General features: G+C 43.7%; 1 protein-coding gene across 1 annotated transcript in view; it reads left to right on the top strand.

The window, feature by feature from the left end:
- The window catches only part of LOC143902394 (uncharacterized), a 206,297-nt gene that overhangs the window by 96,822 nt on the left and 81,724 nt on the right, over window positions 1-27,751 (top strand). Inside the window, exon 4 of the mRNA XM_077415266.1 lies at window positions 26,809-26,879. Within this exon, the coding sequence (XP_077271392.1) occupies window positions 26,809-26,879 (71 nt within the window). The remainder of the gene's footprint in view (window positions 1-26,808; window positions 26,880-27,751) is intronic.

The following is a 27,751-nucleotide window of genomic DNA, read 5'->3' as shown; positions in this document are numbered from 1 at the left end:
TTACTGTTCTTTACCAATACAAAGAAGTAACTGGTTAACAAATCTTTGTTTCCGACAAATGTTCCACGAAGAACATTTCGTAACGCGTTAGCTCTAAAAGGACAGAAAATGCCACGTGGCAATCCCGAATTCTTCCGTGACATATCTGGATTAGCGCTCCAATAATCGGCCTATTTCCGCATATAAATATTAGTATTCTTAGGACATTAATTCGATTATGAATCAGGATTATCAAAAGTTTCACAAGATTTATCGAACGATTTATATCAGTTATCGTACTTTCTTGTGAGAATATTTTACGATACGATAGATTCGGCTAGTTAGGCTAGTACATTTGAAATCGATCCTAAAATTCAGGATCGTGACAACCCGTTTTTTTTTTTTTTTTTTTATATTTTTATCAATAATCACATATTTATAAATATTCGATGGACGTAAATAAAAGTGATTTATCTCGAGCAAAGTTTATTTAATACGTGTTTAAGCGAAAATTAATACGGAATGCCTTTCGAATATAAATGTTATCGTGACATAAATCCCAACTACACATACACGGCTGTTTATGTGTTTAATAACTCGAGAACAGGTGCGTTCGTCACGATTTCACGCGTAATGAACTTTTTGTGCCGCGCGTAGCGCGACGGGCAATTTCACAATATCAGTAGGTATCAATTAATCTCACGTTTCTTTACTTTTTTGTAAGACAGTAATAAAATATTATATTTTGCGTTCCGTAAGAAGTGGATGGAGGGAATTATCGTCTGCCTTTCGGGTGACAGGACCTTTCGCCCGTAATGAAAATACTGAAATCGGGGTCGCCGTCATCGAGACATCACAAAGTTTCTTAGCGAGCACGACAGGTTGCCAAGAAAGAAAAAACATTTCTACCGAAACCACGCTTGAGGCCGTCGACAACTGGTAGCCGCAAACGGGGCTAACGTCGGCCATTGGTAGATCCGGCTTTAACCAGCGACTGCCGACCGGACCATCTTCCTTACCGTGGACCTACAGCAGCGCGCCGTGCCACTCGAATGTATTTACGTGTTTCGGAATGTTATTATAAGTGGAAACACTCGTGGGACCTTCTTTCCGGCCCCCAGCATCCGCGATCCGACCCCCGTTCCCTCTACACGTTGGATCTATGGACGCGAAACGACAGAGCGGAATTCCCGCCGTTGCGATTTTTGATGCAAGTGTTATTTCTTTTTTCTTCTTCTTATTCGTTCGATAATCTCTCTCGGCACCTCCGAGAGCGATAAAAATCGCCCATATCGCGCGGAATTTGTTCTGCGGCATCGGACGGCCGTCGTTTTGGAAACAGCTTTTTATAAATTGTATATCCTCGTGAGGTTTCGATGCAAGGTCGTATGTCTCTCACGGAGATATATCCAAGCTTTAAATAGCACTTTACGACTGTGCTGTTAAATCAAAGAATTAAAAAATTAACTACTTTTTTCATGTCTTGGTAAAAAAATTTAAACCGCGATATAAATGGCATCTGCGAAATGGTATCTATTTTATACAAAACACTTTCATCGGTTCAATCTTACTGACAATGAGCAGCTATTCGGTATCTAGGGTGAAGAGGGGGGTCCTGTTCCTTCAGCTGCTTAAAAAATATTATATTTTTCAAATTTTTTGACTGCAACGTCTGTGTCTTAAGAGCGTGTCTGTCTTAACCATTAATTTATCGTCCAGCCCGGTGGTCGTCGTCTTCCGGCAACGAATGCATCGTTGCGCACAATAATATTTGCAGAGAAAAAAATCCTTTGTCCAGTCCGTACTCGCGTCTCGCGTCCCCAGGGCCCGTCGTAATTCGTAGAATTTTTTCGGCAACATGACCGCGGCGCATCCGCCTTGGAGATCCGCCTCTTAACGAGCCGCGTACACCACTCGTTGTGCCCCGGCGTCGAAGAAGCGGCTCGCAATTAGCGCTCCGATACAACTCGACACTCGGCACTGTTCGCGATCTTCGCGGGCACGGGGTATGCCGATAAAATTCTCATAATACGATTCGATTCTGCTGGCCGATACCCGGGCCGTCGACATGGGCGGTCGTCGCGATCAGCAGAAAACTCGCGTTTGTTTGTGTGAGAAGGGAGGAACCGATACGCGCGACCGATAAGCCGATCAGGTCAGTAAATATATCAACCTTCTGCCGTCGGTTCGTTACGCCGATTCGTCGTGCTTTCGCTTTTTTACAGTTTATTATCGTTATTCGCGAACGATGAGAACGGAAACGCGTGAGATGGAAAAGTAAGCGAATGAACGAGAGATCGAATAAATTCACTGCAATGGAAGTCTTGTTTGTGGAATGTGTGCACCTGCTTTGGAATAACAATATTCGGGATGGGGCAGAATTATGTTTCTCTCTCTCTCTGACGCGCGGTGACCATGATTGCGTGCACATTCAGAAGTCGAGATTACTCGCGAACGATAAGCTTGTCGCAATCAGATTTCGCCGATGTGGACGTTGAAATGTTGGTAAATCCTTTAACGGTTAAAGTATTCGATAATATGATTATGAGACATCACGCAGTCTTCTCACATTGCAACGTTTGAACATTCCCTTTTTAATACTGCATGATACTTGATTTGTGACAGGATACTCCGAGAAATGTTGTACGCGACTCTACTACATCTTTAATCATCAATTAATTATCTCGTCTTATTTATATAGCACAGATTTAATGCTGCGATACTATTTTTTTCAAAATAAAAAATTCTTTTATAATCGTTATTTTGAATAATGTTTATTTGTTATTTTTTCTTTGTTTGCCAATTTAAATTAGAAAGTGAACGTATCGGCAAAGATTATCTCTCCATCTCGATCGAGGGGAATTAAATTCGGAGGAATGCGCGCGACACGATTCAATGCTATCCCCCGTAAAAGCCAAATTTGCTTTTCATCTCGATACACACGCGAGACACGCAATTACGCAGGCCGGCTCAGTCGAGTGGAGTTTCGTAAACGGCTTTCAGCGTCTATCCTCATGTATGTGTGTGGTCCGTACATGCGTGGTTGGGAGCAGTTTAAAAGTTCACGAGCGTCAGGGAACGTTCTCTGATAGGCGAAAACAACATTCCCTCGAAATGACCGTCGTTACATTTAGCGACGATATTAAATTATGATTTTAGACGATGCGTACCGAAATTAGGCCAATTCATGCTTTAATCGATCCGCCACCCAAAACAACCATACCTCGCCTGCTTGCAAAAGCGGATCGTCGAATATTTGGTCATTTAATCACCATGAGATCCGCCCGTCTCGAATAACCTGATCGAATTAAATGCGCATGGGAGGAGTGGTCGCGTATGACGTAAATGATAAATTTTAGTGGCAAACAAATACATTATTATAAGTGGAATATATGAAGATCCTGAAGTGAGTTTCTCATTAGCCATGATTTAAATAATATTTTATGATGGCTTTATATTACGCGAGATGTTAAAATGTTTTTATTGAAATTGCGTGAAACTTTGTCATTTTTGCTTTAAGAAAGGTAGAGCAGAAAATTTTAATTTGTTTTCGGTTGCTGCATTCATTCATATTACTTGGCATCTCTTATTTTTGTGTTTTTGTATATTTGATCGGATCGATCCGAAAGATATGCGAAGACATCACTTCATGGGTTATTATTGAATATATTTGCATAAAATATCATACTTTCATAAAATGTGATGATGGTCTACCAAACTCCTTCTCTAAAATTTAATAGCACTTAGAGCGAAGACAACACACGCTCAAGCTTGCCGCGTTTTCAGAGAGGTGTGTCCGTGTGTATCGGATTTAGGCTAATTCAAATTTTAATCAACTCGCCACCCAGGCCGTGCTACATGCAGCTTCCAGAACTACAGTCGTAACGATCGCCGTAACGCTTGAGCAGTATACGATTTTATTTGTGCCAATTAACTCGGCCGAGTTAATTGCTTTTGCACACCGCGCTCATAACAATGTTCCAAATATTCGATAGTAAAAATGTGAGCGTGACATGCAATTGATATTATATTTATTATAAATTTGCTCTATGTCCAGAGAATATAAGAGATATTTCGGTTAATCCTTTTTTAATAACTACCATTTTTGGTATAGCCTAATCGTGGCGTATCCGGCTTAAAGATTCCTTAACGATGTTTTTTTTTCTATTAAATTGTGTTTTTAGAAGCTCAAGATTTTTGGGAGCATTTTTTGGCCTACGTGATTCTATATTCGCTGACGTCCGCAGCCACCCACTGACCGTGGGTACAGGACGGTCTTGCGAAAGTTGAAACATGTGTTTCAGGTTGGTTGGCACGTGCTGGTGGTCCGGCTTGACCGTAAACGTCGTGACTTGGTAAAAGCTGGACGCCGACAAAGGGCGCCTTCGGTTGTATTGTGGAGAATTCAAGTCCATGGAAACCAGAGGCATTGTCGGGCCTGTTTCTCGTCCGACTCGCCCGTCTCGGATTTATCCTCGAAAATGGGGGAAAAAACGATGCGGTTACTATGCGGAGTATATCCATCCTCAAAATAAGGTCTCGTCCGACGTTTGTCAGGCAGTTTTGCCACATTTTCGCGTGCTTCGAAAAATATTTTTAATTCGTGTCCTATAAACATTTGTAAAAAAATATTTTTTTGAGACATTACAAATATATATTATAATTTTAAAATAGCACACTAGTTATATATAATATGTCGTTATTACATTTATGCTGATTTAATATTTAATCGTATTGTGTATATAATGTATGAACGTGATTTCCTACACGTTCTAACAAAAAAAAAGCCAATTTCCATGGATACTAATATTCTTCCATGGCGATCAAACTGTTATTTTAGTATGCCAAGGGATTCTCTCACGAGGGGATCGATCTCGTGCTTGCCCTCGATCCAGCTTGACGCGACGCGCGCCCTGGAAGCGTGCCCGTCTTGGGAGGTCGCGAGCGCATTTCGGTGGGGATACGCTCGCCCTCCTAAATATGTTATTAGTTCGGTCGTATAACTGCTTCATTTTGAGTGCATGGCCCGAAGGCGATCATCTGCCTGCGCGAGCGGGCGCTCCTCGCTCCAGGAAGGAGAAAAGAGAGCAAGGGTGAGGTGGAGGGTACGCGCAACGCCGAATAGACACGCCGCGTTCGTAAGAGAGAGAGAGTAGTCCTCGCCCTCCCAGAAGTTCTACCAGGGAGGCCTAGATTGTTTAATCGTCCCCCCCTAATCAATGCCACGCCACCCTGTAATTTCGCCAAATTGCGGGAGAGACCGTCCTGCGAGACATTCGGGTTGTCCAGCGGCGGGAATAGGTAGTAGGGTGAGAGAAGATAGGTCTTAATTTAGGATGTTATAAAGCGACTCGCTGGAGCACGTCTCTGCGTGCAACCGACGTTATTACATCATTTTTGGCAAAAGTGCGGAGGTAACATCATGGTCATGGTTTTGCCTCGGCTCTTGCAGAGTTCGCGAACCGTGGGAAACGAAGGTTTAAGTATAAAGTATTAAGTATAACATTAGAAAGAAAAAATCCGTATGCCGGCATGAAATCATCAGTAGATTTTGTTGCTTTATTGCAGATAGCAATTTTGACGAAAAATTCGTGATATTTATAATACATGTTTATTTAAATATTTTTTATTTAAATGTCACTAGTTTGCGTAATAATTTTCTCAATATATGCAGCACTGTGTGTGTGTGTGTTTTGTCAAATTACAATAATAGTTTCGCCACGATCGAAATTTTCTTTTACGTCCTATGTACGTGTTAGTTGGAGAACAAAGGTAATGGAGAACGAGCAGGCTAGGTACTGCTCGACTGCCTCGAAGCGGTGCATCGTTAACCTCTGGTAACGGCGCGGCGTAATGACCCAATTTTTCAAATAAGCAAGTCAGATGCGAGGGCGTCGCAACATTAAAAGCAATTATCGCTTATTTAATACTTTGACGATGCAAATTTCCCATGGCGTGGAATGGTCTTTCGTGGTGGGGATCGAAAAGCCAGACTTGTTTACCTTTCTTCAGTAATCATGACCGGCTGATCATGCGATTATTTTCTTACGGTTATAAATAATTACGAGAAAAAGTAATTGCGTTTTTTGCATTTTTGGTATGTCGCTTCGCGTTACTTTGATTACAAATACACGTAAGCTGATAATTTTTTACATCGGCATCCCTCTCTTGCTTTGATCTCTTGTAAATGAACGTTGATGAAGAGAAATGGATAACGGACCACGAGGAAAAGCCGTATGCCGTTCTTCGTTATTTCGAGATTGCGCTTTAACGGACGACGATTCCTCTCTATAATGTTGCGTGTGAACCGTGCGTAAGTAATTAGCTCGATCGAGTTAATTGACGCGAATAAAATTATAGAGCAATTGATCCCACGGGCGGATCGTCATGGTAGTGGCTCCTGGAAGCCGAGCGATGCGCTCTGGGTGGCGGACCGATTAAAATTTGAATTGGCCTAATTCAAGATACAGGTGCAGACACACCCCTGCGCTTTAGCCTCGCGAGAGTGGGCATTAAAGCTTGGGTGGCATCGATGAGGAGATCTTGCTCTCGCGTCAGGAATACATTCGCGTCATTCCATCGAAGCAAGAAGCAAACGCTTTGTAATTGCAAATGCGACGGGGTTTACGATTACGATCGTCTACATTTAGTCTAAACTATGCAAACCATAATACCCTCATATTTACTTATTTATTTTTTAAGAAGAGAAAGATACAGTCTTTTTCCATTATTATTATTATATAAAAAAATATACCGTCAAAATTTCAAATTCTTTTATGAGAATAGAAAAATTATCAAAAGCATTTATGCATCAAGAATTTGATAAGTTAAGTGACGATTCCGAGTATTTTGGTGGTTCATGTCGTACGGGATGCCGTGGATGCTCATGTGCAGAGGAGACTGCCCGCATGATTCTTTTTCTACGCGACTTAATCGTTCCGCTAATGACACGCGCGCTGCTCGTTAACGTCCTAATTCGCGGCACAATAATGTCCAGCTTCCTAGAAAGGCTGTCGTTGAGACCACCCTTGACAGTCGTTTCGCTTGAGAATATTAAAAATTCAGTACTGATGATCGGACTGAAATATCAGTTTAATTTTACGTAGTTTATCTTTTTTTATGCGCGATCAATGTCAACTGGGCGTCGAAGTTTCTTGGGGTGCCATAATCAATAAATAGTCGGTGGCACATAATTATCATAATACGCATTCGACATAATATGCATTACCTCGCCCGGGATAATCTTATCATCATTTGTATACCTAAATTCCAGTTTAATTCCAAATCACGACAACTTTTAAAAAGCATTTAAACTCGGGGCTCACGGTTTATGTCGTGATATCGAGCTTGCTCAAGACGGGCGATCGAACGGGAAATACGTTGGCCGTAATTAGGATTTGTCTCTCCATTAGCATAATAACTCTGTTACGAGCGTGCTCGCGCTCTTGTCGGCCGAACCTCCGCTCGTCTCTTTCCTCAGTCTCAACGCGCTCTCCGCTCCTCTCGTCTCGAAGAGATCCAGAGCAGTTTCCGAGCGCTGAAGGCGAGGGGAGGTGTCGAATAAATTGAGGTCGCGTGGGGCGGACGTCTGCCAGAATGGAAGACCACACTGGCGCGATTCTTGCTACCCCCGGGCCGTAGGATCTGAGAAACTGCGTGGTTCCTGTCGGAGATTCGGGGGTGAGCTGAGGAGAATCGTAAAGAGCGCGGCGCCGTCTTTGTGCGCGATGCCGTTTCCGCTCGGCTTTTCCAGATTTTTTCTTTATTTTACTTGCCAACTAGAAAAGATTGCACGTGTTTTTTTTTACAACACAAACTAATTAAAATTCTTTTTGGATGAATTATAAAAGTTTTAAAATTATCAGTGTCATTTACGATGAAAGAAATGAAACGAAAGTTATTTAGATAAGTATAGCAGAAATTCAACACGTAATAATAGTAATTAGAGAATTAAAATTTTGTTACATATATCGAGAAGCCTCCGGCATTCAGCAAGGGAGAAGACCACACCGATGTAGTGCCTGCTAGGTTTTTGATTTCGTAAAATTGCAAAACCACTGGTATCAAACTGAAAGAATTGTGAAGAGAGCAGCAACGATTTTTAAAAGACCGCAATTGGAATTTTTCCATAATTGATACTTCGATCGTTGAGAAAACGGAGAAAAAACCGGAAGAACCCTAATCCCAGGTACAGCATGTGTTTCGCAGAAAGGCGGGTGGGTGAGCGTACAGCGCAGGTCGAAACAGATTTTTTTCAAAAACTACGTACCAAACGAACTCTCTCATCTTGTGAAACATAATATTTTTCGGGGATAGCTTTACTTAAGCACGGTCGGTTAGAAATGCACAAGCTGCGACTTGTCACATATATTGTCGGGCGTTAAGACATTCGTCTAAGTCTTTCAAATGGAATGCATACGTGCAAGACGAGCTGTAGAAACGTATATCTTTGAGGATAACATTGTTTGCGAGATGTACGATGAACATGGCACCTCGCTTATTTTACGCGCACCGTTTCCAGTAGAATATACGTTCTTATTGCCTACGTGCCTTAGAAGATATCCAGCGACTCTTTTCTTTTCTTCTCAAGATTTTACACCTCGCGGAATCGCTTCTTTTGTGGAGGAGAATCCCCATTAGAGAGCATTGTTAAACTTATGTTACCTTCAAAACTCCTCTTATCTTACGTTAAGTTCTAACGCAATGAAATACTGCGTCACCTCTAAGTGATGTTTCTCTTATTAGCTTTAATTCTTAGTTTTAGAGTGTAAAAATATCTATGTGTATACACTGTGCGTCATAAAGGTGCTGAAAACGCATATCCGATGTGAAACATTTGTTCTACGTTACCCGTTAGATTTAAGAAAATAAACATATTTTAACCACCGCATGGTTCAGTCATTTGCGAGATGTTGTTGAGTCGTAGATGTCATCGACCAAGCTGCAATGTGTCAGGAAATAATACTAGCTATAGTAATATCTAAAGCTTTAAGCTTTATCTCAATTTTTTCTCTCAGCATAATAAAAGAAAATATTGCTCGCGTTCCTTCATCAATTATTATTATTATTTCGGAATTTATTGGAAAATAGTCGGTTATGGCTGTTCAATTTATTACTTGTATAAATTATTTTATACCATTAAGAAATTAAAACGTAAACGTTAGAGCTAAAACTATATCCACTGTTTCCCAACATAAAATTCTGAGTGAATAGCTTCTCCATATAATAGCTTGAAGAGGATCTTAAATCTTGCCGGCTCTCTCATCCATCGTGTGTGCAAATCATTCGTGGTCCCCTAATATATAATTACCGAGGAAGGGGCACGTGTACCCTGGAGACAGTTTCTGCCTCCGTAGCGGGACAAATTGGTGGTCGAGAGTAAGTCATTAGTTGAGGTAAGATGCGGATTTGGCCGGACCTTGGACAGGATGTTTATCGAAATCGTCACAAAACGTTGGTGGTCCGAAAAATACATTATTATTAGACGTTATTAGACAACATGTCAATCAATTCCGGAGCAATTGATCTCGAGCCCGAGGAGAGGATCTTCTTTGCAATGCGCGCACGCAGTGCGCGCGCGCGTGTGTGGTCGCGACTGCTTTAACGGCCCCCGACTAAAATATGTTATCAACTCGAACACACCAACTGGTCGACGCTCAAAGCCTTTAAATGCTGCGCGCGATATTTGCATTGACAGCCCGCCGCCGAGATGGCTTTTCGACTCTTTTCGACGGCCCGAGCGATTGCCTCGAGGCATAGCCTGTAATTCACTATCACAATGCTTACGATTGCTCCGACACTCTTCTTTTTCTGATACTGCATACTGATGGTTTTCGCGTGTACTCAATGTGCAATCAGGGCCGCGAGATTTTTTTTTTTTTAAATTGACTCTCGTTTTCGTTGGTGCACTGGCCTCCGCCGCAGATCGCGGCAGAGAAGGCACGCAATAAGAGACGCGCAAGCAAAAGCCGACTATCGTACGACGTTATTCTCTTCTCGATACACCTGCCGTTTACCAGCGCGCGAGCACGCCTCCGCCTGCGCCAGTCGTCATCGTCCTACGAAAAAGGAGCACCGCGAGTTCGGCAAGAGGGGGTCCCGGGAATTTTGATCCGTGGGCCTCGATAAAAGAGCGAGGCACGAACTGTTCGATAGACATCTCCGAGGGGCCCCACGCTTGATATAATAAGGCGTGGGCTCGATCGAATCGAGCGGGACAAGTTCGAGGGCAGGCATTGAGCGTCAATCAGGGAAAGTGATTTGTAAAGGGACGGGCGCGCGCGCATGTGAAATCGGGCATGCATGCGCGCGACGCAAAGAGCGCGGTGTTTCTCCGGCTTCGATTACGGCGTGTGTGCGTTGCACGGCTTGCTTTAAATTATAAAACCAATTTCCGCCCTGGGAATCGAGGTCGGGAAGGTCGCGGTGCATAATAACGAGACAGCGGGCGGATGCAAGTGCGCACCGGCTTTCTTCTGTCGCTGAGGATGTGTCCCGGCTATTAAAGGACTTCGCATGCAAATAAAGGGTATCCCTTTCTACTATACGAGGATTTTTCATGGCGACAGCGGGATCCGCCGCGTACCTGCTTCCTCGGTAGCACAGGAGGGTTATAATTTCAGGGACCTTAAATTCGACGGGGACATAGGTAATTTAATATAGGAAAGCGGGAGATAATGTTCTTTTATTTTTTAAGTTGATTCTTTTGGAGGATATTACATTGATGTTGATTTCAGAGAGAGATTTCATACTATTATTAATTTGTATTTAATTATACATATTTTCTTGTTGCTTCAATATATTGGCATAAGAAATCTTACCGTCTTTCCTGGTTAAAACAAGTTAATTAACATTACTAATATAATGTTTCTTTACATCTGCCGGAAATGAACGCTTCAAGTATTATCTAACGAGCCACTAAATTATAGTACGTTAGTACATAGACGATACCGTCTTGCAACGACTGGCGAGCAATAGTTAAAAAATGCATGTTAAAATATTGAAATTGCAAATGCGCAGCCTATGCGTCTTAACGAAGTTCTTGCCGCTAACGACGACAATTAGAATAGCATTCCGTAAACCGGTGGAGTTTATGCCGGCTCGTTAATTACGATTTTTAGCAGACGTAGCGCGGTACCGAGAAAGCCGCGGATCGGCAGAACTTTCGGAATGACGCCCTTAATGCCGACGTTCTACGCTTAATTAACGTTGTCACGGAAGAGCTTACTGCGCGCTGCATTCCGCTGTCTGACATCGACACGTTTCTTTGCCACGCTTTTGCGATCCGAACCGACGCCTTTCTCTCGTTTGTAGCGACGAATCCCTGATTGGCGAACAGCGGCGCTTCTTTCACGATTTCTTAAGGCCGAAGTTCTCGATTCTCGCGTTCAAATACCGGTGAAAAATGTGTTATTATGCCAGTCGACCATGGAGAAATTTTCTTTTGAAAGGTGTATTTTTTTGTAAAATTATTGAAAGTCAATAACGGCCAGCGAATCCCGAGAGGAGAGTGCGCGTGCCAGAGATATAAGATTACAACCATATGTATAACCATGCACAAAAGTCCGAATGTTAATACTTGTCGGTGCAGGATATAAGATATCAGATAGATCGCGCGACTACGTTGTTCCGAGAAAGGTGTAGGGCGTATTAAATTAACGCGCGTTCAAATTTACACATCCAAACACAAGGTGCGTATCCGAGATTAATGGGGCCGAACCATCGTGATAAAACGAATAGGAGTCGCATTTGAATCGGCAGTACGAAAGAAGAACGGTATGCAGGTCCCTCGTGGAGATAAACGTACGGGAGAAGAAATAAACGCGCGGAAGAAAAAACCCGCGTAAGATGATATCGTGGTAACGTCTTGATTTAACGAGTCGCAGATACAAGATCGCAATCAGAGCACAGAGAGTTTGCACCTGGGGCCGGAGGCATCGATCGGCGTCGTTCATTGCCGTGTGTCATGCGCGCGCTCGTCTTTATGGTCACTTTTAACAGCCCTCGGTACTCGCACAGTGATCGTCAACTTTTTCGAGGATCGTTGGAACGTGAAATCCTGATCCCACGCACCTGTCTGCCACGCACCGAGCTCTCTCAACGTAGAGGTGCCTGTCAGAGAAATGGAAGATATTTAATTGACAACACCCGAATATGATTACCATATAGAGAGTAATTGAGAGAGCGCATTTATATATATATACTTTACTCTGTTGGATACTTAAATTAAGACATGCGTGAATCAGATAATTTAATTTTATCTTCTGTTTTCGTGAAAGTTTCCAGTATTTCGAATGCGATTGTGTTGTACTGATTTGCATGAATCTTATACAGTTGAGACAAACACTGACTTCGAGAATCAGTCGACTGTATCGTCGCTAGCGCCGACGTTTATATAATCATTAAGAGAATGTACGGTATAGAGGACAGTTATCAATTATGGTGAATGCACTTGGAAAGACAAATAACTCGGTGCGATTTACATATGCGGGCAGCTGTCTGAAGTGAAATACAGAGAGCAATAATACTGCGTCATTTACCACTTACGAAGAATTTTTATAAAATCAAAAACTGTATATAATTATATACCGATCTTCCGCTTTTGGAGAAAATACGATTTAATTGCCTGACAATCATGTTTCACGCACATTCAATACATTTATTTAACACAGCTTTTCTTTTTCAAACGCGACTTTTTTCTATAAATGTTTATTCATTCTAGAGGAAAGACATCGAAAATTAATGAGACTCTAGCGCGTGTGAAATACTTAAAACTATTTGTTTCTTTCTAACGTGGATTGTGGATAACCCTTTTCATTGCCCATAAATAGAACGATAAAGAAATAATTGTCGTCCATCATTCCGTTAGACTAATGATCGTAAGCTCCGTTCTAGCTTTTTCAAAGTGTTAGAGAAGTCTCTCAAGAGCGAAGAAAAAGAGAAACTTACTAATCGCACCAGGCAGGGGCTGAATAGCGCTTCAATTTAAACGTTCGCGGCGCAAACGCCCCTTTGCCGTCGCGCCTCGCGCGAAACGAGGAAGAGATTAACTGCGACGTCTCATGCGAGCACTCGCGAGCTGCGTTCGCTGACGTCTCGTATGACTCGGTAAGCGCAATGCCGCGCGCGCCCTCGCGAGCGGCAGCTATTAAATGCCGGAGTGCTCATAAATATAAATCATATGAGATTGTCTTGTTGTTCGTCGATGCTCCTGGCGGCCGCAACCCTGGGAAACAGCTGTCCGCCCAGCGGCTGGCCCTCACAATGCCGCCAAATTTGGTCTCGCGAAACGCTGCTCGTGGCGGCCGCAGATCGCTTATTCGAGCTTGAGACGTGTCCTGCAGGTCTGAAAAGGCCTGTCCTCCTCGTCGTCTTCTTCCCTTGTTCGCGAACGGCTCCGCGGAGACATTTCGGTAAGAGTTTCTTGCCGGGGATTCCAGCGGAGCTCGCCCCGAGAAGATACAGATATACCTTGAAAGCGCGGCTGATACTTGGGATTAATGCACGTTATACGCGCTCGAGTGACTCGAATAAAAATTTAACGTTCCGAGAATTTTACTTCACGATCGATACACATTCTTCAGACGCCTGAATCTTCGATGAAACCTCTCGAGAGTTTTAAAACTCTCGCAATGAGGTACAGAAAATTTAAGATCATTATATTTATCCATGTTTGAAACGTCGTGATGAGCTGTTTTCGAAACAATACAAAATCAGGAAACTGTAATAAGTATTTTGACATCACAATGTTAGCTGATAGCAAAATTTACGTTGAACACGACTACGAGGATTGCTGTAATATGTATCATATTCCTAACTCAATATACTATATAAATAATGATGCGCGCAATCGTAAAATTATAATCAGTCGAGCAATGCCGTAATTCGTCTTGCATGGTAACAGCGTGCCGATATTCGATTTACTTTTGATCGCTATTTGAAGCCGCTGCAAATGTTCCGCGTGCGGGATCAACTCCAATGAATGGAATATCGATGAAAGCCCGACTGGAACCAATGAAATTTTTTATTACGTAATCTCATTTTATCATTTTACCGTGTCAAATAACGCTACCAAGTGTAATCTCTCGCAGATCTGTCCCGACGTATCGGAAGTCGAAGTCAGATATAAAGTAAGCGATCAAGCCATCACCAACAACGCCGTCGCCTCTCGATAGTCTCCTACCGGTCTAATCGTCGAATCGCATAAAGGTCCGCGATAATCGACTCGCCCGACATCGACGGATTTATCGCGACGATTTTGACAACGGCCATTCCTATCTGCCGTCAGTGATCGCGCGGCGCGAAGTCGCGCGACGTAACATATTGGCCGCTCGCGTACGTGTCAGATTGTCGCGTATAAATATTCATGGCGCGTCGCCGCGATAAAAATCGCGGCCTTCTCTCTCTCGCGCGCAGGCACAAAAGATTTTTTTTGTTCGTTCGATAATTTCGAGTTGCCTATACTTGATCGCCGGGGCCTCGCGCGAGATCTCTCTCCCGAAGCCGCTTAATTACTTCTCGAAGGAGTCAATTGACTCTTATTATTCCACCGGTAGATCGCCATCGGTTGGCATAGCGCGGTCCAATCAATGGATTGGACACGCCGGGCTACTATTAATGAGCAAACAGATGGAACGACGGTAGATAGCCGTGTTTTTAATTAACTTTTTACCGGCGCACACACATCGGCGCCCCGGTTGGAATTAATATCAAACATAAGAGAGTTCATTTTCCTACGCCGCGCCGTCTCTTTTGATACTCAAATTACGATTGTCGGTCGCGACTGCGTATACGCATGACATTTAAACGCACCTGCGTAACCGAGATATTCATGAAGAGATGCATCACGAATGTCCGCTCGACAGATTCGTTTCGTTGAGTGGTTTTATGAGATGTAGTATAAATATCAGAATACCGGTATTACTTGTTACGGAAATTCAATTAAAAATTGAAACTGCAGTCGTCGGGAATTTACAAATAAGTAATCGCATTGAAATATTTCGATTATTATGAAATAATTCTAAAGAGGTACTATAACGTAAGATAATTGTAAAGAAGTATTATAATTTTTTATTTTTGTACTTATTTTACGCATCATTATTTTATTTGGACGGAAGAATTTTTCTTGCGAATATTCGGGCACATTCTTAGCATTCTAAATACTCGCAGCAATTACGCCGGGTCTATCAACTGCCGTAAAACTGTCTCGTGGTATTTCAATGCCAATTTTTCGGTGGCTTGAGTCCTCGCTGAGGATAATCACTGGGTTGCGCACAGTAGGCAACTGCTCGCGCAACGAAAGTGCAGCCAGGGTCTTAATCTAGACCAATTTAACATTTCAGACGCTCTCTTTTCCTAGCTGCTGCTTTATTTGCTATAGCCTGATTATACGTCTCCGTTGATTGGCGTTTCGCCACGGCACACACCAGCGCGAATTTTTATTAGCCCACACCGGCGCGAACAATGGAGCGGCCGCGCGGTGGCTCGTACGCGATTTTTGGTGATTTTCATCAAGATTTCCGAGATAGTTCGATTAAGATGCAGCCGGACGGGGACGCGGGACCAGCTTTTAATTTGTTCGAAGATGTTCCTCGAAGCGGTAACGACTGGGTGCGGGAGCGCCAACGAACGGGTCAATTAGTAACAACGAAAGCCTCCGTGGAATTTATAAGCGCGGGTAAGGGCGACTCTACGTCTTGGACATACAAAATTATACCCTTTCCGCAGCTGCTCACGTTCCCCTTTCCCTCGCTGAGCGTACAATTCAAATCCTTGGTCACCATTCCTAATTAGTATACGCCTCCTTTCGCGTATTATAGGATGCATCGTAAATATTACGAATAATACTCGGTAGTTTTCGAAACGTCGATTTAGAAACTAGTTGGCAAGATAATTTTATATTTCTACGTTGGAAATATGTAAATCATCCGCAAATATCGTGTTTGATCGATGATTAATGTTCACCGAATGAAATTATTCCTCAAATGATAAACAATGGACCTCCGGATTTTGACACGCATGTTCTTGGTGGATCCCGAATACGGTCAGCGCTCACTTATGCGTGAATGCATTTGTGCATACTAACTTACACAGTCGCAGAGGTGTCCGTGAGACGTGGTCGAAGAGTCAGCGTCGGGTATGAGGGTACATAATAACTTATTCCGAGCCTTATTATTACGGACGACTGCGGTGGGCCCTGGGCCAGTAGCGGTCAAGTACGCGTGGGTATCCAACGCTACGTCCGTTATTACGTCGTCACCGGTTCTCTGACTGCCAATGAGCGACCGAATGACGGTGCGCGTTGACAAAACTTTTCTTTGCATAGTCATTGTAACTTGGTTATTCGACTTTTTGATGATGTTGTTTATTCCTCACCCCTTTTTCGTGCTTCGAAGAAGCACTTTGTTACGTCCGGACGAGTTCTCACGATTGAGCAAAATTTCTATGATCATTGACATTGGTATTAGTCTGATTTCGGCGATATTCTGATTTTTACAATCACTGATATTAATATTAGTTATCTGATTTCGATGATATTTGGAGAATTGATGAAATTTCTTTGTGGAATCGTTTAAAGAAATTTCCCGTGATGCGTCGCTTTTCTACCAGGCGATATGAAGTCATACGAACTATGTAGGTGAGCGTATAGCTCAAGGAGGGAGCGGAACTATTTATACGAATTCGTCATAGGGAGCATTTAGGAAGGTAACGCATCGGCCTCCCCGTTACGCCGTCTCGAATAAGCGTCTTTCACCCTGAGAGCGACGATTCTCGGTTATTATTGGCGCCAAAAGACACCCACGCACGTGCGTAAGTGCAAGCGGCACGCGATGTTTGGCAGCGGTAGTCGAGTCCAATTCGTTTTTCCTCTTAAGCGTGCCTGCGAACGTGCGACTTGGCGCGCATCCAAGATGAATGAATTATGACACGGCGGCAGAAGATCTCGTTTTCCGAAGCGCATCACTATCGCGATAATCGTAATTTTAAATCGCGCTTGCTGGAGAAGCTCTAGCGAGCAGAAATCCAGCAGAAATAATTTGCGCGGAAAATTTTCTGGCGTTACGCCGAGTTAACAGAAGTAATGTGACGTTTGCTCGTTTTATTAGTACAACTTTATCTATATTGTTGAAATGGTTGCATTTTTTTATAAGGCGAAATTAAATGGTAAAACAATTTCGTGACGTAGAGCGCGATGCGCTTTAAGGATTCGTCTACGGCAACACGGTGAGCTCATACTCTATCAACATTTTCATCTCCCGCTCGCGGCCTGACGCGACTCTCTCCACACGTGGGCACACGCGGTCGACTCGTGCCCTCGTGTGCGTGCCCTATGCTTATGCACGCGCGTGAGAACGCGCGGTCATCCGAGTATGCGAGCGGACGTCGGTCGGGATCGGGACGAGCCTCTCTCGTGAGAGCGCGCGAGGATCGGAGGAGAAAAGAACCGCCGCGCCGGAGTGAAGGAGAGGAGGGAGCGTGTGCTGCCAGAGGTGGTGGTAACGGTGGAGGTGGAGGTGGAGGAAGAAGCTGGCCCTCTTGGGAGCGACTCGTGAGAGCGCTCGTCGCGGGAGAGAGAGAAATCGAGAACCCGCTTAGTCCCACGCGACGGCTCGTGGCTCCTCGTGGCCGACGCGCGTCGCGTCGCCCTTGCTTCGCCCTCTTCGTCCGGTCGCGAGGAGGCGGGAGAGCTAGTATAAGAGGCGAGGAGAGTGGGTTCCCGGCTTTAAGGTCGCCGCGAACGTACGCGCGCGCGGTGCGGCGCGACCTCGCCGAGCATTTAAATGGAAACGTAAGGTAAACGCCGCCAATTAAGGCTGCAATTGGCGGAGCTTTGTACGTCCGTGTTACAAGTTGGAGGGAATCGACAAAAATATGTTTTATGCTCGAGCAGCCGCAGACTACGGACGGCGAGGAGTCCAATACGTGGATTTTATTTTTAGTTAGAGGTGCAAAAAAAGTGTCTACACTGTTGGAGACGCTTGTCTCAAAAGACATAGTCGGAATGAGGATTCTCTAATTTATTTATTACAAAAGAAGAATTTTCTTATATATACATGTAATAAACTAATTTGCAACAGCTTTCTTTCGTTTCGAAGGAAAAACATTGACTTAAAAATTAATTTATCTAAATCAGAACACAATCACACCGAAAATATAATTTAAGTTTAGATATAATTTAAAATTAATATAACGGAGGAGATAAGAAACGAAAATTGTAAAAACTGAGAATTCTTTCTCTTGAAAGATTCGCGTCTCGTTCACGTATAAACGAAGCCGCAAATTATACATTAAGCATCATTTTCGTCCGACGTGATGACGCGTCAGATGTCGATTCAGCTGAATCAATATACAAGGGAAAACACATTTTCAATTCTGCTTCGCGGTCGGGATTCGCGTGGGCATATCTGCGCAAGAAATATTCGCACGCGGAGCCTTGAACGGAAGATCGAACGCGGCCAATGACACAAAGAACGTCGTTTAACTCCTCGCATGATTTATTATTGATTTCTTGAAGCGATATTACTCATCCAGCATATTGTAGATGCTCGAACATACTTGTCGATCGTTCATTTTCTTGTTTCGAGCAGTGGAACGAAAAATTACTGAACTAGTGACAAAGAAGAGATCTTTTTACAGATTAAAACCAGATAAATCATACGTAGAGATTATTAAGAATATTACGTTAAAAAATTTTAAAATTATAATAGATATTTAGAAAATCGTCTGTGCCAATTTATCAAGAGTTTGTTCCTTATACTTCTTTACATAACAAATAATTTTTATTGCATAATTTTTTTAACGCTAAGATACCGTAAAAATATCTTCTGTACAATGTCATCCTGCGGATTTTATCGAGTCGAGCAGCAAATATTTTCATCGTGACACAGAGTTCTCAATCGATGAAACGTTCGACTCGGTCGCGCGAAAAGAAAGAAAATATCACATCGGGGAGCGAGCCAATCACGCGCAAATATTATCTCCGAGCGAATAAAGAAGCTCGCTGCTCATCCGGCGCCCACTTCGCGGACTGGTCTCGCATGCACAATGGCTAAACTAATATTGAAATATTGCCGGACGATTGGGCGCAGGGTACATTTTTCAACGTCGAACGTCGGAGGCGCGCCCGCTAACAAATGTGGTTGATATACGGGCGGGCCCCCCCCATTCAATGCCGATTGTTAATACGAAATCATTTATTTACACGAGCGCACCCGATCGTCACATAGCCACGCCGCGCCGGGCCTTTAAGGCCCGCCGATATCTAAACGAGCCTATCGCAATCGGGCCGTCGCTGTAGATTGGATCGCGACGTTGCGCTCAATGAGTTTATACCTTTTGAGGCTGTAATGCGATCAAGTGGATAAATTGTGCGTGAGAGGCAGCTGCGCCGAACACTTCTACCTGATTATGCAATATTTGCTGCAATCTTTTTTTAGATTAACTTGGCGTGCTGTTGCAGTCGTCGTCTGATTGGTATATTAACACAATTTTTCAAGTTAATATTAAATAATGTCTGGTGTATCATCTCGATGTTTAATAGTATAAGATGTGAACGAAATGTTTTTTAAACAATTAATTATTAATGTTTGATAAGAAATAGTGTGGGAATTTATCGTCTAGAATAATGGCGCGAAAGTAGCGTGAATTCCGTCACAGAATTCGCCCGCAAAAAGGACGAGCGCATTTCCAATGTCGAGATATTCCATATATGTAATACGTAATTGGTCATATTTTTACGTCTGGGCGGAAACGCCTCTTGTTCGCTGGTACCGATCGACCGGATTCGCCTTCATTTGTTCGTTGCGAACGATGGGATTCTCCTTAAATCGCGCGGCACGCTTTTTGCCGCGTCATCAGGTTCAGAAATTCTCGCCCCGACCAAAATCACATTCAAATCGAGATTAAAACCGATGCCAAGTCGCTGACTTCGCTCCATGCATTATATCGAATTCACCGACACGAGATATGTTTTGTCGTCTTCACGAGCCACCGTGCGTTCTTGTCACTTGGAAGAACTGGACAAACGAGAAAACTGTACTACCTATATGTGTCTTGCTCCTTTCGCGTATAATGAAAGAAGACTTTTCTTTTGTTACTCTGCTGTTTTCTGTTGTCTTAATAATCGGCGAATTAATCCTTATTGGGCATGTGCAATCGGCAGTGCCATGCAATATCGAAAGTTTGCCATTTTTTTCTTCATCAATCAGTATATATATCTTTATTGTGTTATATAAATTTTCATCTCCGTAACCTCGTGGTCAAAAAGGACGCGCTGTGGCGCCGAGCTAAAATGGCATCGGTTAAATGTCTCAATCGCGCGCGCATCAAGTATAGCATTCGGAGCAAACATTTAATCATGATGCCCATTAGCGAGGGACCGACGTTTACGAAACCTGTATGGTGCTCGATCGCAGGACACACTTCTGGAAGAGAAGTAACCAGCAGCGGGATTCCGACACTCTTTGGCGCGCCTCTCGAAACGCCCGCTTGCGAAAGCGAGGCGGCGGCCACCGCAAGATTCCGCTCACGCGTGTCGCACTCGCCAACTTATGCATCTCGTATTTTTTATCACGCTGTCCGCAACACGGCCGTACGGTACGCCATTTGCGGGAAAGCCACGCAATTATCCGCCGGCAAATCCGAGCGGCAGCTGTGTACTACTCCAAGTTTGGTGCCATCGGAGTCCCGCCTTCTCTCTCACACCTCTGACACTGCTGCCTTCTCTCGGTTCTCTTTCGTTTTCGTTGATCGAACCGTCTCGCTTTCCTTCGCTACTCTCGCGAGCCGTTCGCGCGTGGTTTCTCGCGATGGCGTTCGTTTCGTTTAAGGCACTTGATGTCTTAATGGTGCGTTCACCTTAAAGTGAAATATTGTATACTACTAGGTTTTAATTCTTCTAACAGAAGTCTAATAAAAAGACAGATTATAATTCTGGGGCGATTTCTTGATAAGTTAGAGAAGTATCAAAATTGGATTTTTTTAATATTTATGAGACATGCCTGCATTAAAGACGCATTATAATTACGTATAGTCCGTACAGTGAGTTTTTAAAAATTTTCCAGTCGGGCGTGCCGAATATCCAAGATAACGAGGATCGTTAGGTACGTGTGTCGAATATTGATTTTATTCGTTAATCGGTCACCGTCTGGTCTTCATATTAAGTCCATATCTAAAAAGAGGCTTAAGACTTTTGAGATAGCATATTTGTCAGTTTCAAAATCGCAAAAGCAGAACGCTCCTGTGCTAAGAGAAGAGTTTCGCGGCTTGTTATTGCCTACTAAATGACGGGACACAAATAGTTTCGTATCACGAGAACGATGCTTTCATAATTTTTATCTCGATTTGTCGGAGTTTTGTGTATCATTTATTCAACATCTCTCAATATCGAACTTTATTTAAAAATATATAACGATAATATATTCAGCAATTATATTACCAATTGAATATCAGTTTATAATTCACCACCCACTTGTTAAATTGTCATTATAATATAATTTGGAGAACAATCGTCTTTTGATGAAATCTAATTAAGATTTTGATAGGGATATATTATATATAATAGTATTTAACACAATACCCTCAGTCAATTATGTATAGAGAAATCGGCGGAGCAGTCGTTTCATAATACATACGCGGGACCATCATGATCGCGTGAATCCGCTTCTGTCGAACAATAGACATCGCCCGGCATAAGCTTGGAATTCAATAAAAAAAAAAGAGAGAAGCACACGGGTACCCGCAGCTCATTTTGCCCGAGACAGTCGACGACGCCCAGTTTGTGTCGAACTATTTCAGACCAGCTTTTCTCCCGACATTCATCAGCTGCGTAACTGTGCGTCGGGCTTTGTACGTGGATAGACAGGTAGACGAAGGGAACCGAGATAAACCGGACTCAGCGCGGAAGCAACTTGTAATTACTACCTCATAATCGAATAAGCGTCAATTCTATCTACATTCATTCCCCCTTCTATCCGCATGTATTTCAGTTAGATATGACGCAACATGTAAGCCTCAAATTATTTTAAGTATACCCTGTAATTACTCATCTTTTTTTTTGCACAAATAACTCAACAACTTCGCTCGCGAGAAGTTCGGAAGCGCATTCGATCAGCGGATTGCAACGCTCGCGAAACGAGCGGAGGTGAGAGTGGATTCGTTCGAGAGCGAACGTGGGACGCGCGTCGATGCCTTCGTTGCGTGGGATCGCTTCCGTGTGTGTGCGTGCGTGCGTGGATTGTCGGGGACCGGGTCGTTACCCAGACATGGGGGCTTCATGTGCGTTCCACTACCACCAGCGACGACACCGTCATCATGATGCGGCTTATCGCGATGCGAGGTGTGGGAGTGTCTCCGTCTCTATTTCGCTGTTCCTCTCGGTCCTCCTCTCTTCCGATTTCTCTCTCTCGCGAAACGAGATACGAGTGCACGCCACCTTCCCTCTCTCTTTCTCTCTCTTTGCATCTTCGTGTCTCTCATCCGCGTACTTTTATGTCCTTATCGTGATACGTCTCTTATTTCGCCCGCGCCAATTTCTTTCACTCGTGAGGATTATGCGCGACGCGATAGAGACTCTTCCCATCAATGTCGACATCGCTCGGGTCTGTCGATAAATTTAGTTCGCGGATGTCGGACAGGACCTCGTGGGGGCCGCCGCACGATCGGACTTTAAATCGAGATGATCTTGATGACGCATTTGAATGTATCCCCACGGGCGCGCGATTATTTATTGCGCGACGGAGTTATCTGGTCCTGGAATTGATTCTGGGGGCGAATAACGTGGGCAATAAAGTCCCGCATCCGGTGCAAAGGCCCACCAGCCTACTGACATGCTTATATTTCTATCGTGTATATATTTAATATACAGATTTATATTTCCTTTCCGCTAAAAAGAAAGAAAATATCAGTAAATTATAGATAGATAAAAAGGATTGTATAGCTAACGAAACCAGTATATATGTAGAAATAAATATAACTAATTATGAAAATTAAAATCTTAAATTAAACTTGCATTATAATTTTAATTTTATATAACAACTTTGTAGACTATAGTATAACAATATTTTTCTCATTGTAATATATAATTTATTTTATATAATACGTATTAGTAACATTAATATATGGAAAAAGTTCTTTATTGAAGTAAATTAATGTTAAACTGCATTAATCTAAGAAAAGAGATTATGAAATGACACACGCGTTTTTTATGGAATGCCGCAGGAAATCTAGTTGCGATTCATTCGACAAATTATCTTCGGCGTACGTCTAAAATGGTCAGCTCGGACGAATTGTCGATCGTTAACACCTCTGTGCGAGCGAGCGCTGCTCGCAGAGTTTGTTTTCGCTGGGTGCAAAAGCAGCCGAGAAAGGAGCATGGGAGAGAAAGATGAAGGAGGAGAGATCAGTACCCCGTGCATACCTACGTGCTATGCACGCATATGCACGCAGCGCGTGTCTCATAACGCGACTACGTGTGGGCTCGTGAAGTGTGGGTTCGGCCGTCTCAAAGCGCGTGTCATATTTGGCGATACATCGCACAAAACCCCTCGTGTAGGCTCGCGCCGCGCCGCGACGGACGGATGTTCGTGTTAGGCAAAGAAAATATCTGAGCGTTAACAAACAAAATCTCAGGGGGAAAGTCTAAAGAATTTTAATATACGCTAGAATATTACAAAAAATGTCTTAGTAGCTCTGTGTCATAAAAATTTCCGGATTTGAGAATTGCGCGCACATGATAATTTACTTAATAAAATTTTATTTAATTCGTTATATAGCTGTATAGCGCGAGGTCGATAATGATCATCTTCCTCCGGAATACGCCTTCGTGCTCACCGAGAGAAGTTTGGTTTCGACGACTCATCACTTGAGGATTCCATGCACCTGTTTAAATGCGGTAGTTCGTGTAGAGACGCCGTATATCGTAATAGGAAAGCGTTGTTTGCACGTGCCCACATTCGTTCCGTTCGTCCGTCACCCACACGCCACGCCGTCGCTTATTAAGGACTGCTATCGCGCGAGAGATATACGACGAAGAAGGAAAGGACACGGAGTCTCCTTAAGCCTACGCCGTGCTCTCGGCCCACTTCGAGCCGAAGAAGAACGAGATACAGGGCGGGCGGTAGGCGCTAAGAATGACCGGCCTACGAGCTGTCGTCTAATTAGGCGTTGTTCGGGTTCCGTGTGTTTCCATCGTGATACAAGGATCGGCAAAAATCTGGCTTAAATTGGCGGACGTTGATGGAATGGGACCCGTAACAACTCTATGTCAGTGTTAGCGCCTTGTACGAGAGGTCCTATAACGCAATCAGATTATCGTTGAAAGAAAAAAGGATCGATCAAAATATATCTCGGTATATGGAGCATGGATATAGATTTTAGACCGAGCTGTGTAACGTTGCGCGTTACGACACGTGAATCTCGCGAATGCAGTCAGTTGGATAACGATGGATCACGAGGATGTACGTCGCGAAATTCATCCCGCGATCCATCATGTCTCGGACCGTGCTCGAGCACATAACTTTTGCATAGATTAGATCGCAGCCGAGCGCCGCGCCGGATCTAAGTCCGCGATCCAGAACTGAGCGCCGCGTTCTGACGCCGCACAAAGAAGCGGCAGCTGCTTGCCGATCGAGTCAATACTCGATACAGTGGTCGGTGTTGTTCTCTGACCAGTTTTGGAAGGGTGACGTCCCACCCCCTTTGCTGGAACGGACCCCCGAAGCCGCTCGGGCCCGGCCCCCGGCATTCCTCTTACTTTTTATCGGTCGCGCGCCGGTCATATCGCCAAAGCATCCACGATCGAACGCCAATCCGAGAGATTCCGACGCTGTTGCGCGAGGGCTCGATGTTGGAATCGAATAAAGGCGCTTGTGCGCGATCGAAGGGTCCTTTGAAAAAAAAGGGGGAGATATTAATAAGGTGACACTGTTCCGAGGAGCCTGCTGGCAGGAGGTAGACAGATGTCGCGGCGTCTTTTTTGGGGTTTCGATACAATGAAATGTATCTTTGTTATATGGCTAGGATTACATATTCATATATTTATCAAATATTTATATAGATTTGATATTGGATATAGAATGAAACTTCTGTTGTATTTGTATAGACGCTTTGATCAAGTTATTTTAATGATTTAATATCTTTATACGCTGGGGGGGGGGAAATTATTTCTCACGTGTTTTAAATAAATTGTATAATGTATTTGTGAGGCGTTTCCGAGTCGATGCTCATCGACATTTATGTATTCAAAACGAAGAGCGGTTTAGGCTCGCATTTTTAGAATCGCTTTTTTTAACGGCCGTCAAGCCGTGGGACACCGACACTCGCGGGAGGACTAACCGCATTTGCGAAACCACATTTTTATCCGCTTTTTGTCGCCGGATGAATTATCGAGGCAGCGGAATCTTCGAGAGGCAGTGACCTACGCGATCCCTCGTCTAATCGGACTCCATTATTCTCCTGTTTCGTCTTGACGTCCACACACACACACGGTCCGATAAATTTCCAATTTAGGATTAAATCTTATGGTTGGTTTATAATATATAAAATTCATTTTTATAACAATCTTTATAGCGTTGATAACATATAAAGTGCCATTTAAGTATTATTCGCGAAGTATTGTAATATTTAATATCTATCTAATATCTAATATCTATAAAATATCTTGATTTTATGCATTATAACTTTCCATCGCATTATATCGTTTGATTATTATTAGATATTAATTCTTCCATTCGCACGATAGGTCAACAGAGTGAAATATTTATTTCGGCGACAGTGAAATAATAGGTTATTGATCTCTGCACTCAGCACGCAGGAGAGAGGCATAATTTTTATATTTTGTACACGTCTGGGCGATTTAATCCGGTCGTCCCGTGATCGCGCCACGCGCGCGCGGTGGCCCGAAACAGATGGGTTTTGAAGAAGAAGCGGCTGTATTCCCGACCGAGAATGTATTCCGAGAGGGTTTCCTCGTAATCTTCTGTTTGTACGTGGCGTGGGACGAGAAGAGCTGCGAGAGGATCCAAGCGGACGGGGAGAACGACAGCTTCTTGCGTTGCATGTTTGTCGTCGGATCCGCAGGGTGATTGACGGACGTGCCGAGACGAAGATGCGCGCGCGCTCTGTTTGGCGACATGGTCGGATCCGATGTTTATCTTCGTGTACGAACTCTTTTCTTCGGCCCCTGTCGCTTCGCGTATAGCCCACGTACGAGCGTGTACGAGTGTGTATTTCGCGGCCGCGCCGCGGTTACCGCGCTGGCGTTCGCCTCTCAGCGGGGTTTGAGCCTCGACGTTGAGGAAATGGAGTGGATCTCCGAGGCAGATAAAGTAGATCGACAACCATGGTTCTCTCTTGAGAGAGATCGAGATTGGATTTAATCCTGCTGACTGACGCACTTACTATCGGAATATCGTATTCAATGACGATTCGTTATCCGTCAAAAATATTCGAACCGCCTTATAATGTACGTAATGTTTTCACTTTCACGCATTTATCAAACGCCACCGCCTCTAAATACCGTACTTACAAATAATATTCCCCGTCCGCAGGATTGCTATACATCACGCGTAGACGCGAGTTCCATGCGTGAACATTCTCGCGTTATGACGAATGTCTCTCGTACCGTAATTGCACGCGTACATAGCATACGTATACGTATGATGTAAAACGTTTGGGCGGTGTTCCCTTGAAGCTTAATCATCTCGGAGCCAGACACGAGATTCGTTTTTATCGCGCGGCGCAATTCGCGGTCGGCGTGCAATTACAAATTTCTCATCCCGATGATGTTCTCGGCACCGATGTCTATATCACACGGCTCGTCTATAATTTCAGATGGGACTATGGAGGCGCGCTTTAACGACGAGGCGGACTTGCACAACGAGCGGCAATCTTTCACGGAACAGGTAGGTATGCGCCAAGCCATTTCGTAGCCTCACGAAATCGCGACTTGCTTTGCCTTATTATCGCCGGCATTATCTCCCGTGGCGATCGATCGATGGATAAATTGCTACACACGTTTTGTCGTAAGATTGGACCGTTATGTTTTAATAATTAGTGACATATAGCCACCTGGTGATTTTGATACCAGATACTCGAGTAGAAAATAAAGCAGAATATAGGCAGTACCTGGTTAGTAACCAGATTTCTAGCCTAGATATTGGTCAATTACTTTCTGATTTATTTTTACTCAGATTTATTTACTTGTTTTGCTTGTGTGATCAAGTTGTCACATTCCTTAATAAGTAGCTATCATTGTATTTACGACACTCACGATCGCGAGCGGACTTGAAAGCATGCTATTAACGTACACGAAAAATTGCATTTGTAGAGAAATTAATTATCCGTGTCGTTCCCCACTTAATGTCGTTTCTTGCATAGCAATGAGGAAAGAGCGGGACACCTAACTGAACTGAAAGGTGTGGACGAGATACTTAAGTCGTAATTGCGCGTAAAACATCGACGATCTCGCACCGCTCGCAAGGTGTGAACGGGAGAATCTCAATTCAACCGATGCCTGGTCTCGCCCGCGATATACTTCTTTTTTTTTTTTTTTTTCGAAGTTGCCTGTGTCAAGTCGAGCGAGATTTTATCGGCGCCGCGCCGTATTCCGGTATACGTATTCCCGAGAACCGTATTCTCGAGGAACAAGAATGGAGACAATTAAGCGTAACAAAAGTCGAGAAATGAAGAGTGCTACGCGAACGGCAACGTTAAAACATATAGTTTACGAAGGCGACGACATCCGCTTTCGTATCTCGGATTCTTATCGTTTCTT

This window comes from Temnothorax americanus, unplaced genomic scaffold (genome assembly GCF_048541705.1).
Source record: "Temnothorax americanus isolate GAGA-0224 unplaced genomic scaffold, ASM4854170v1 Scaffold4, whole genome shotgun sequence".
NCBI classification, from domain to species: domain Eukaryota; kingdom Metazoa; phylum Arthropoda; class Insecta; order Hymenoptera; family Formicidae; genus Temnothorax; species Temnothorax americanus.
The sequence above is the reverse complement of the archived record's forward strand: the minus strand, read 5'-3'. Positions and strand labels throughout refer to the sequence as shown.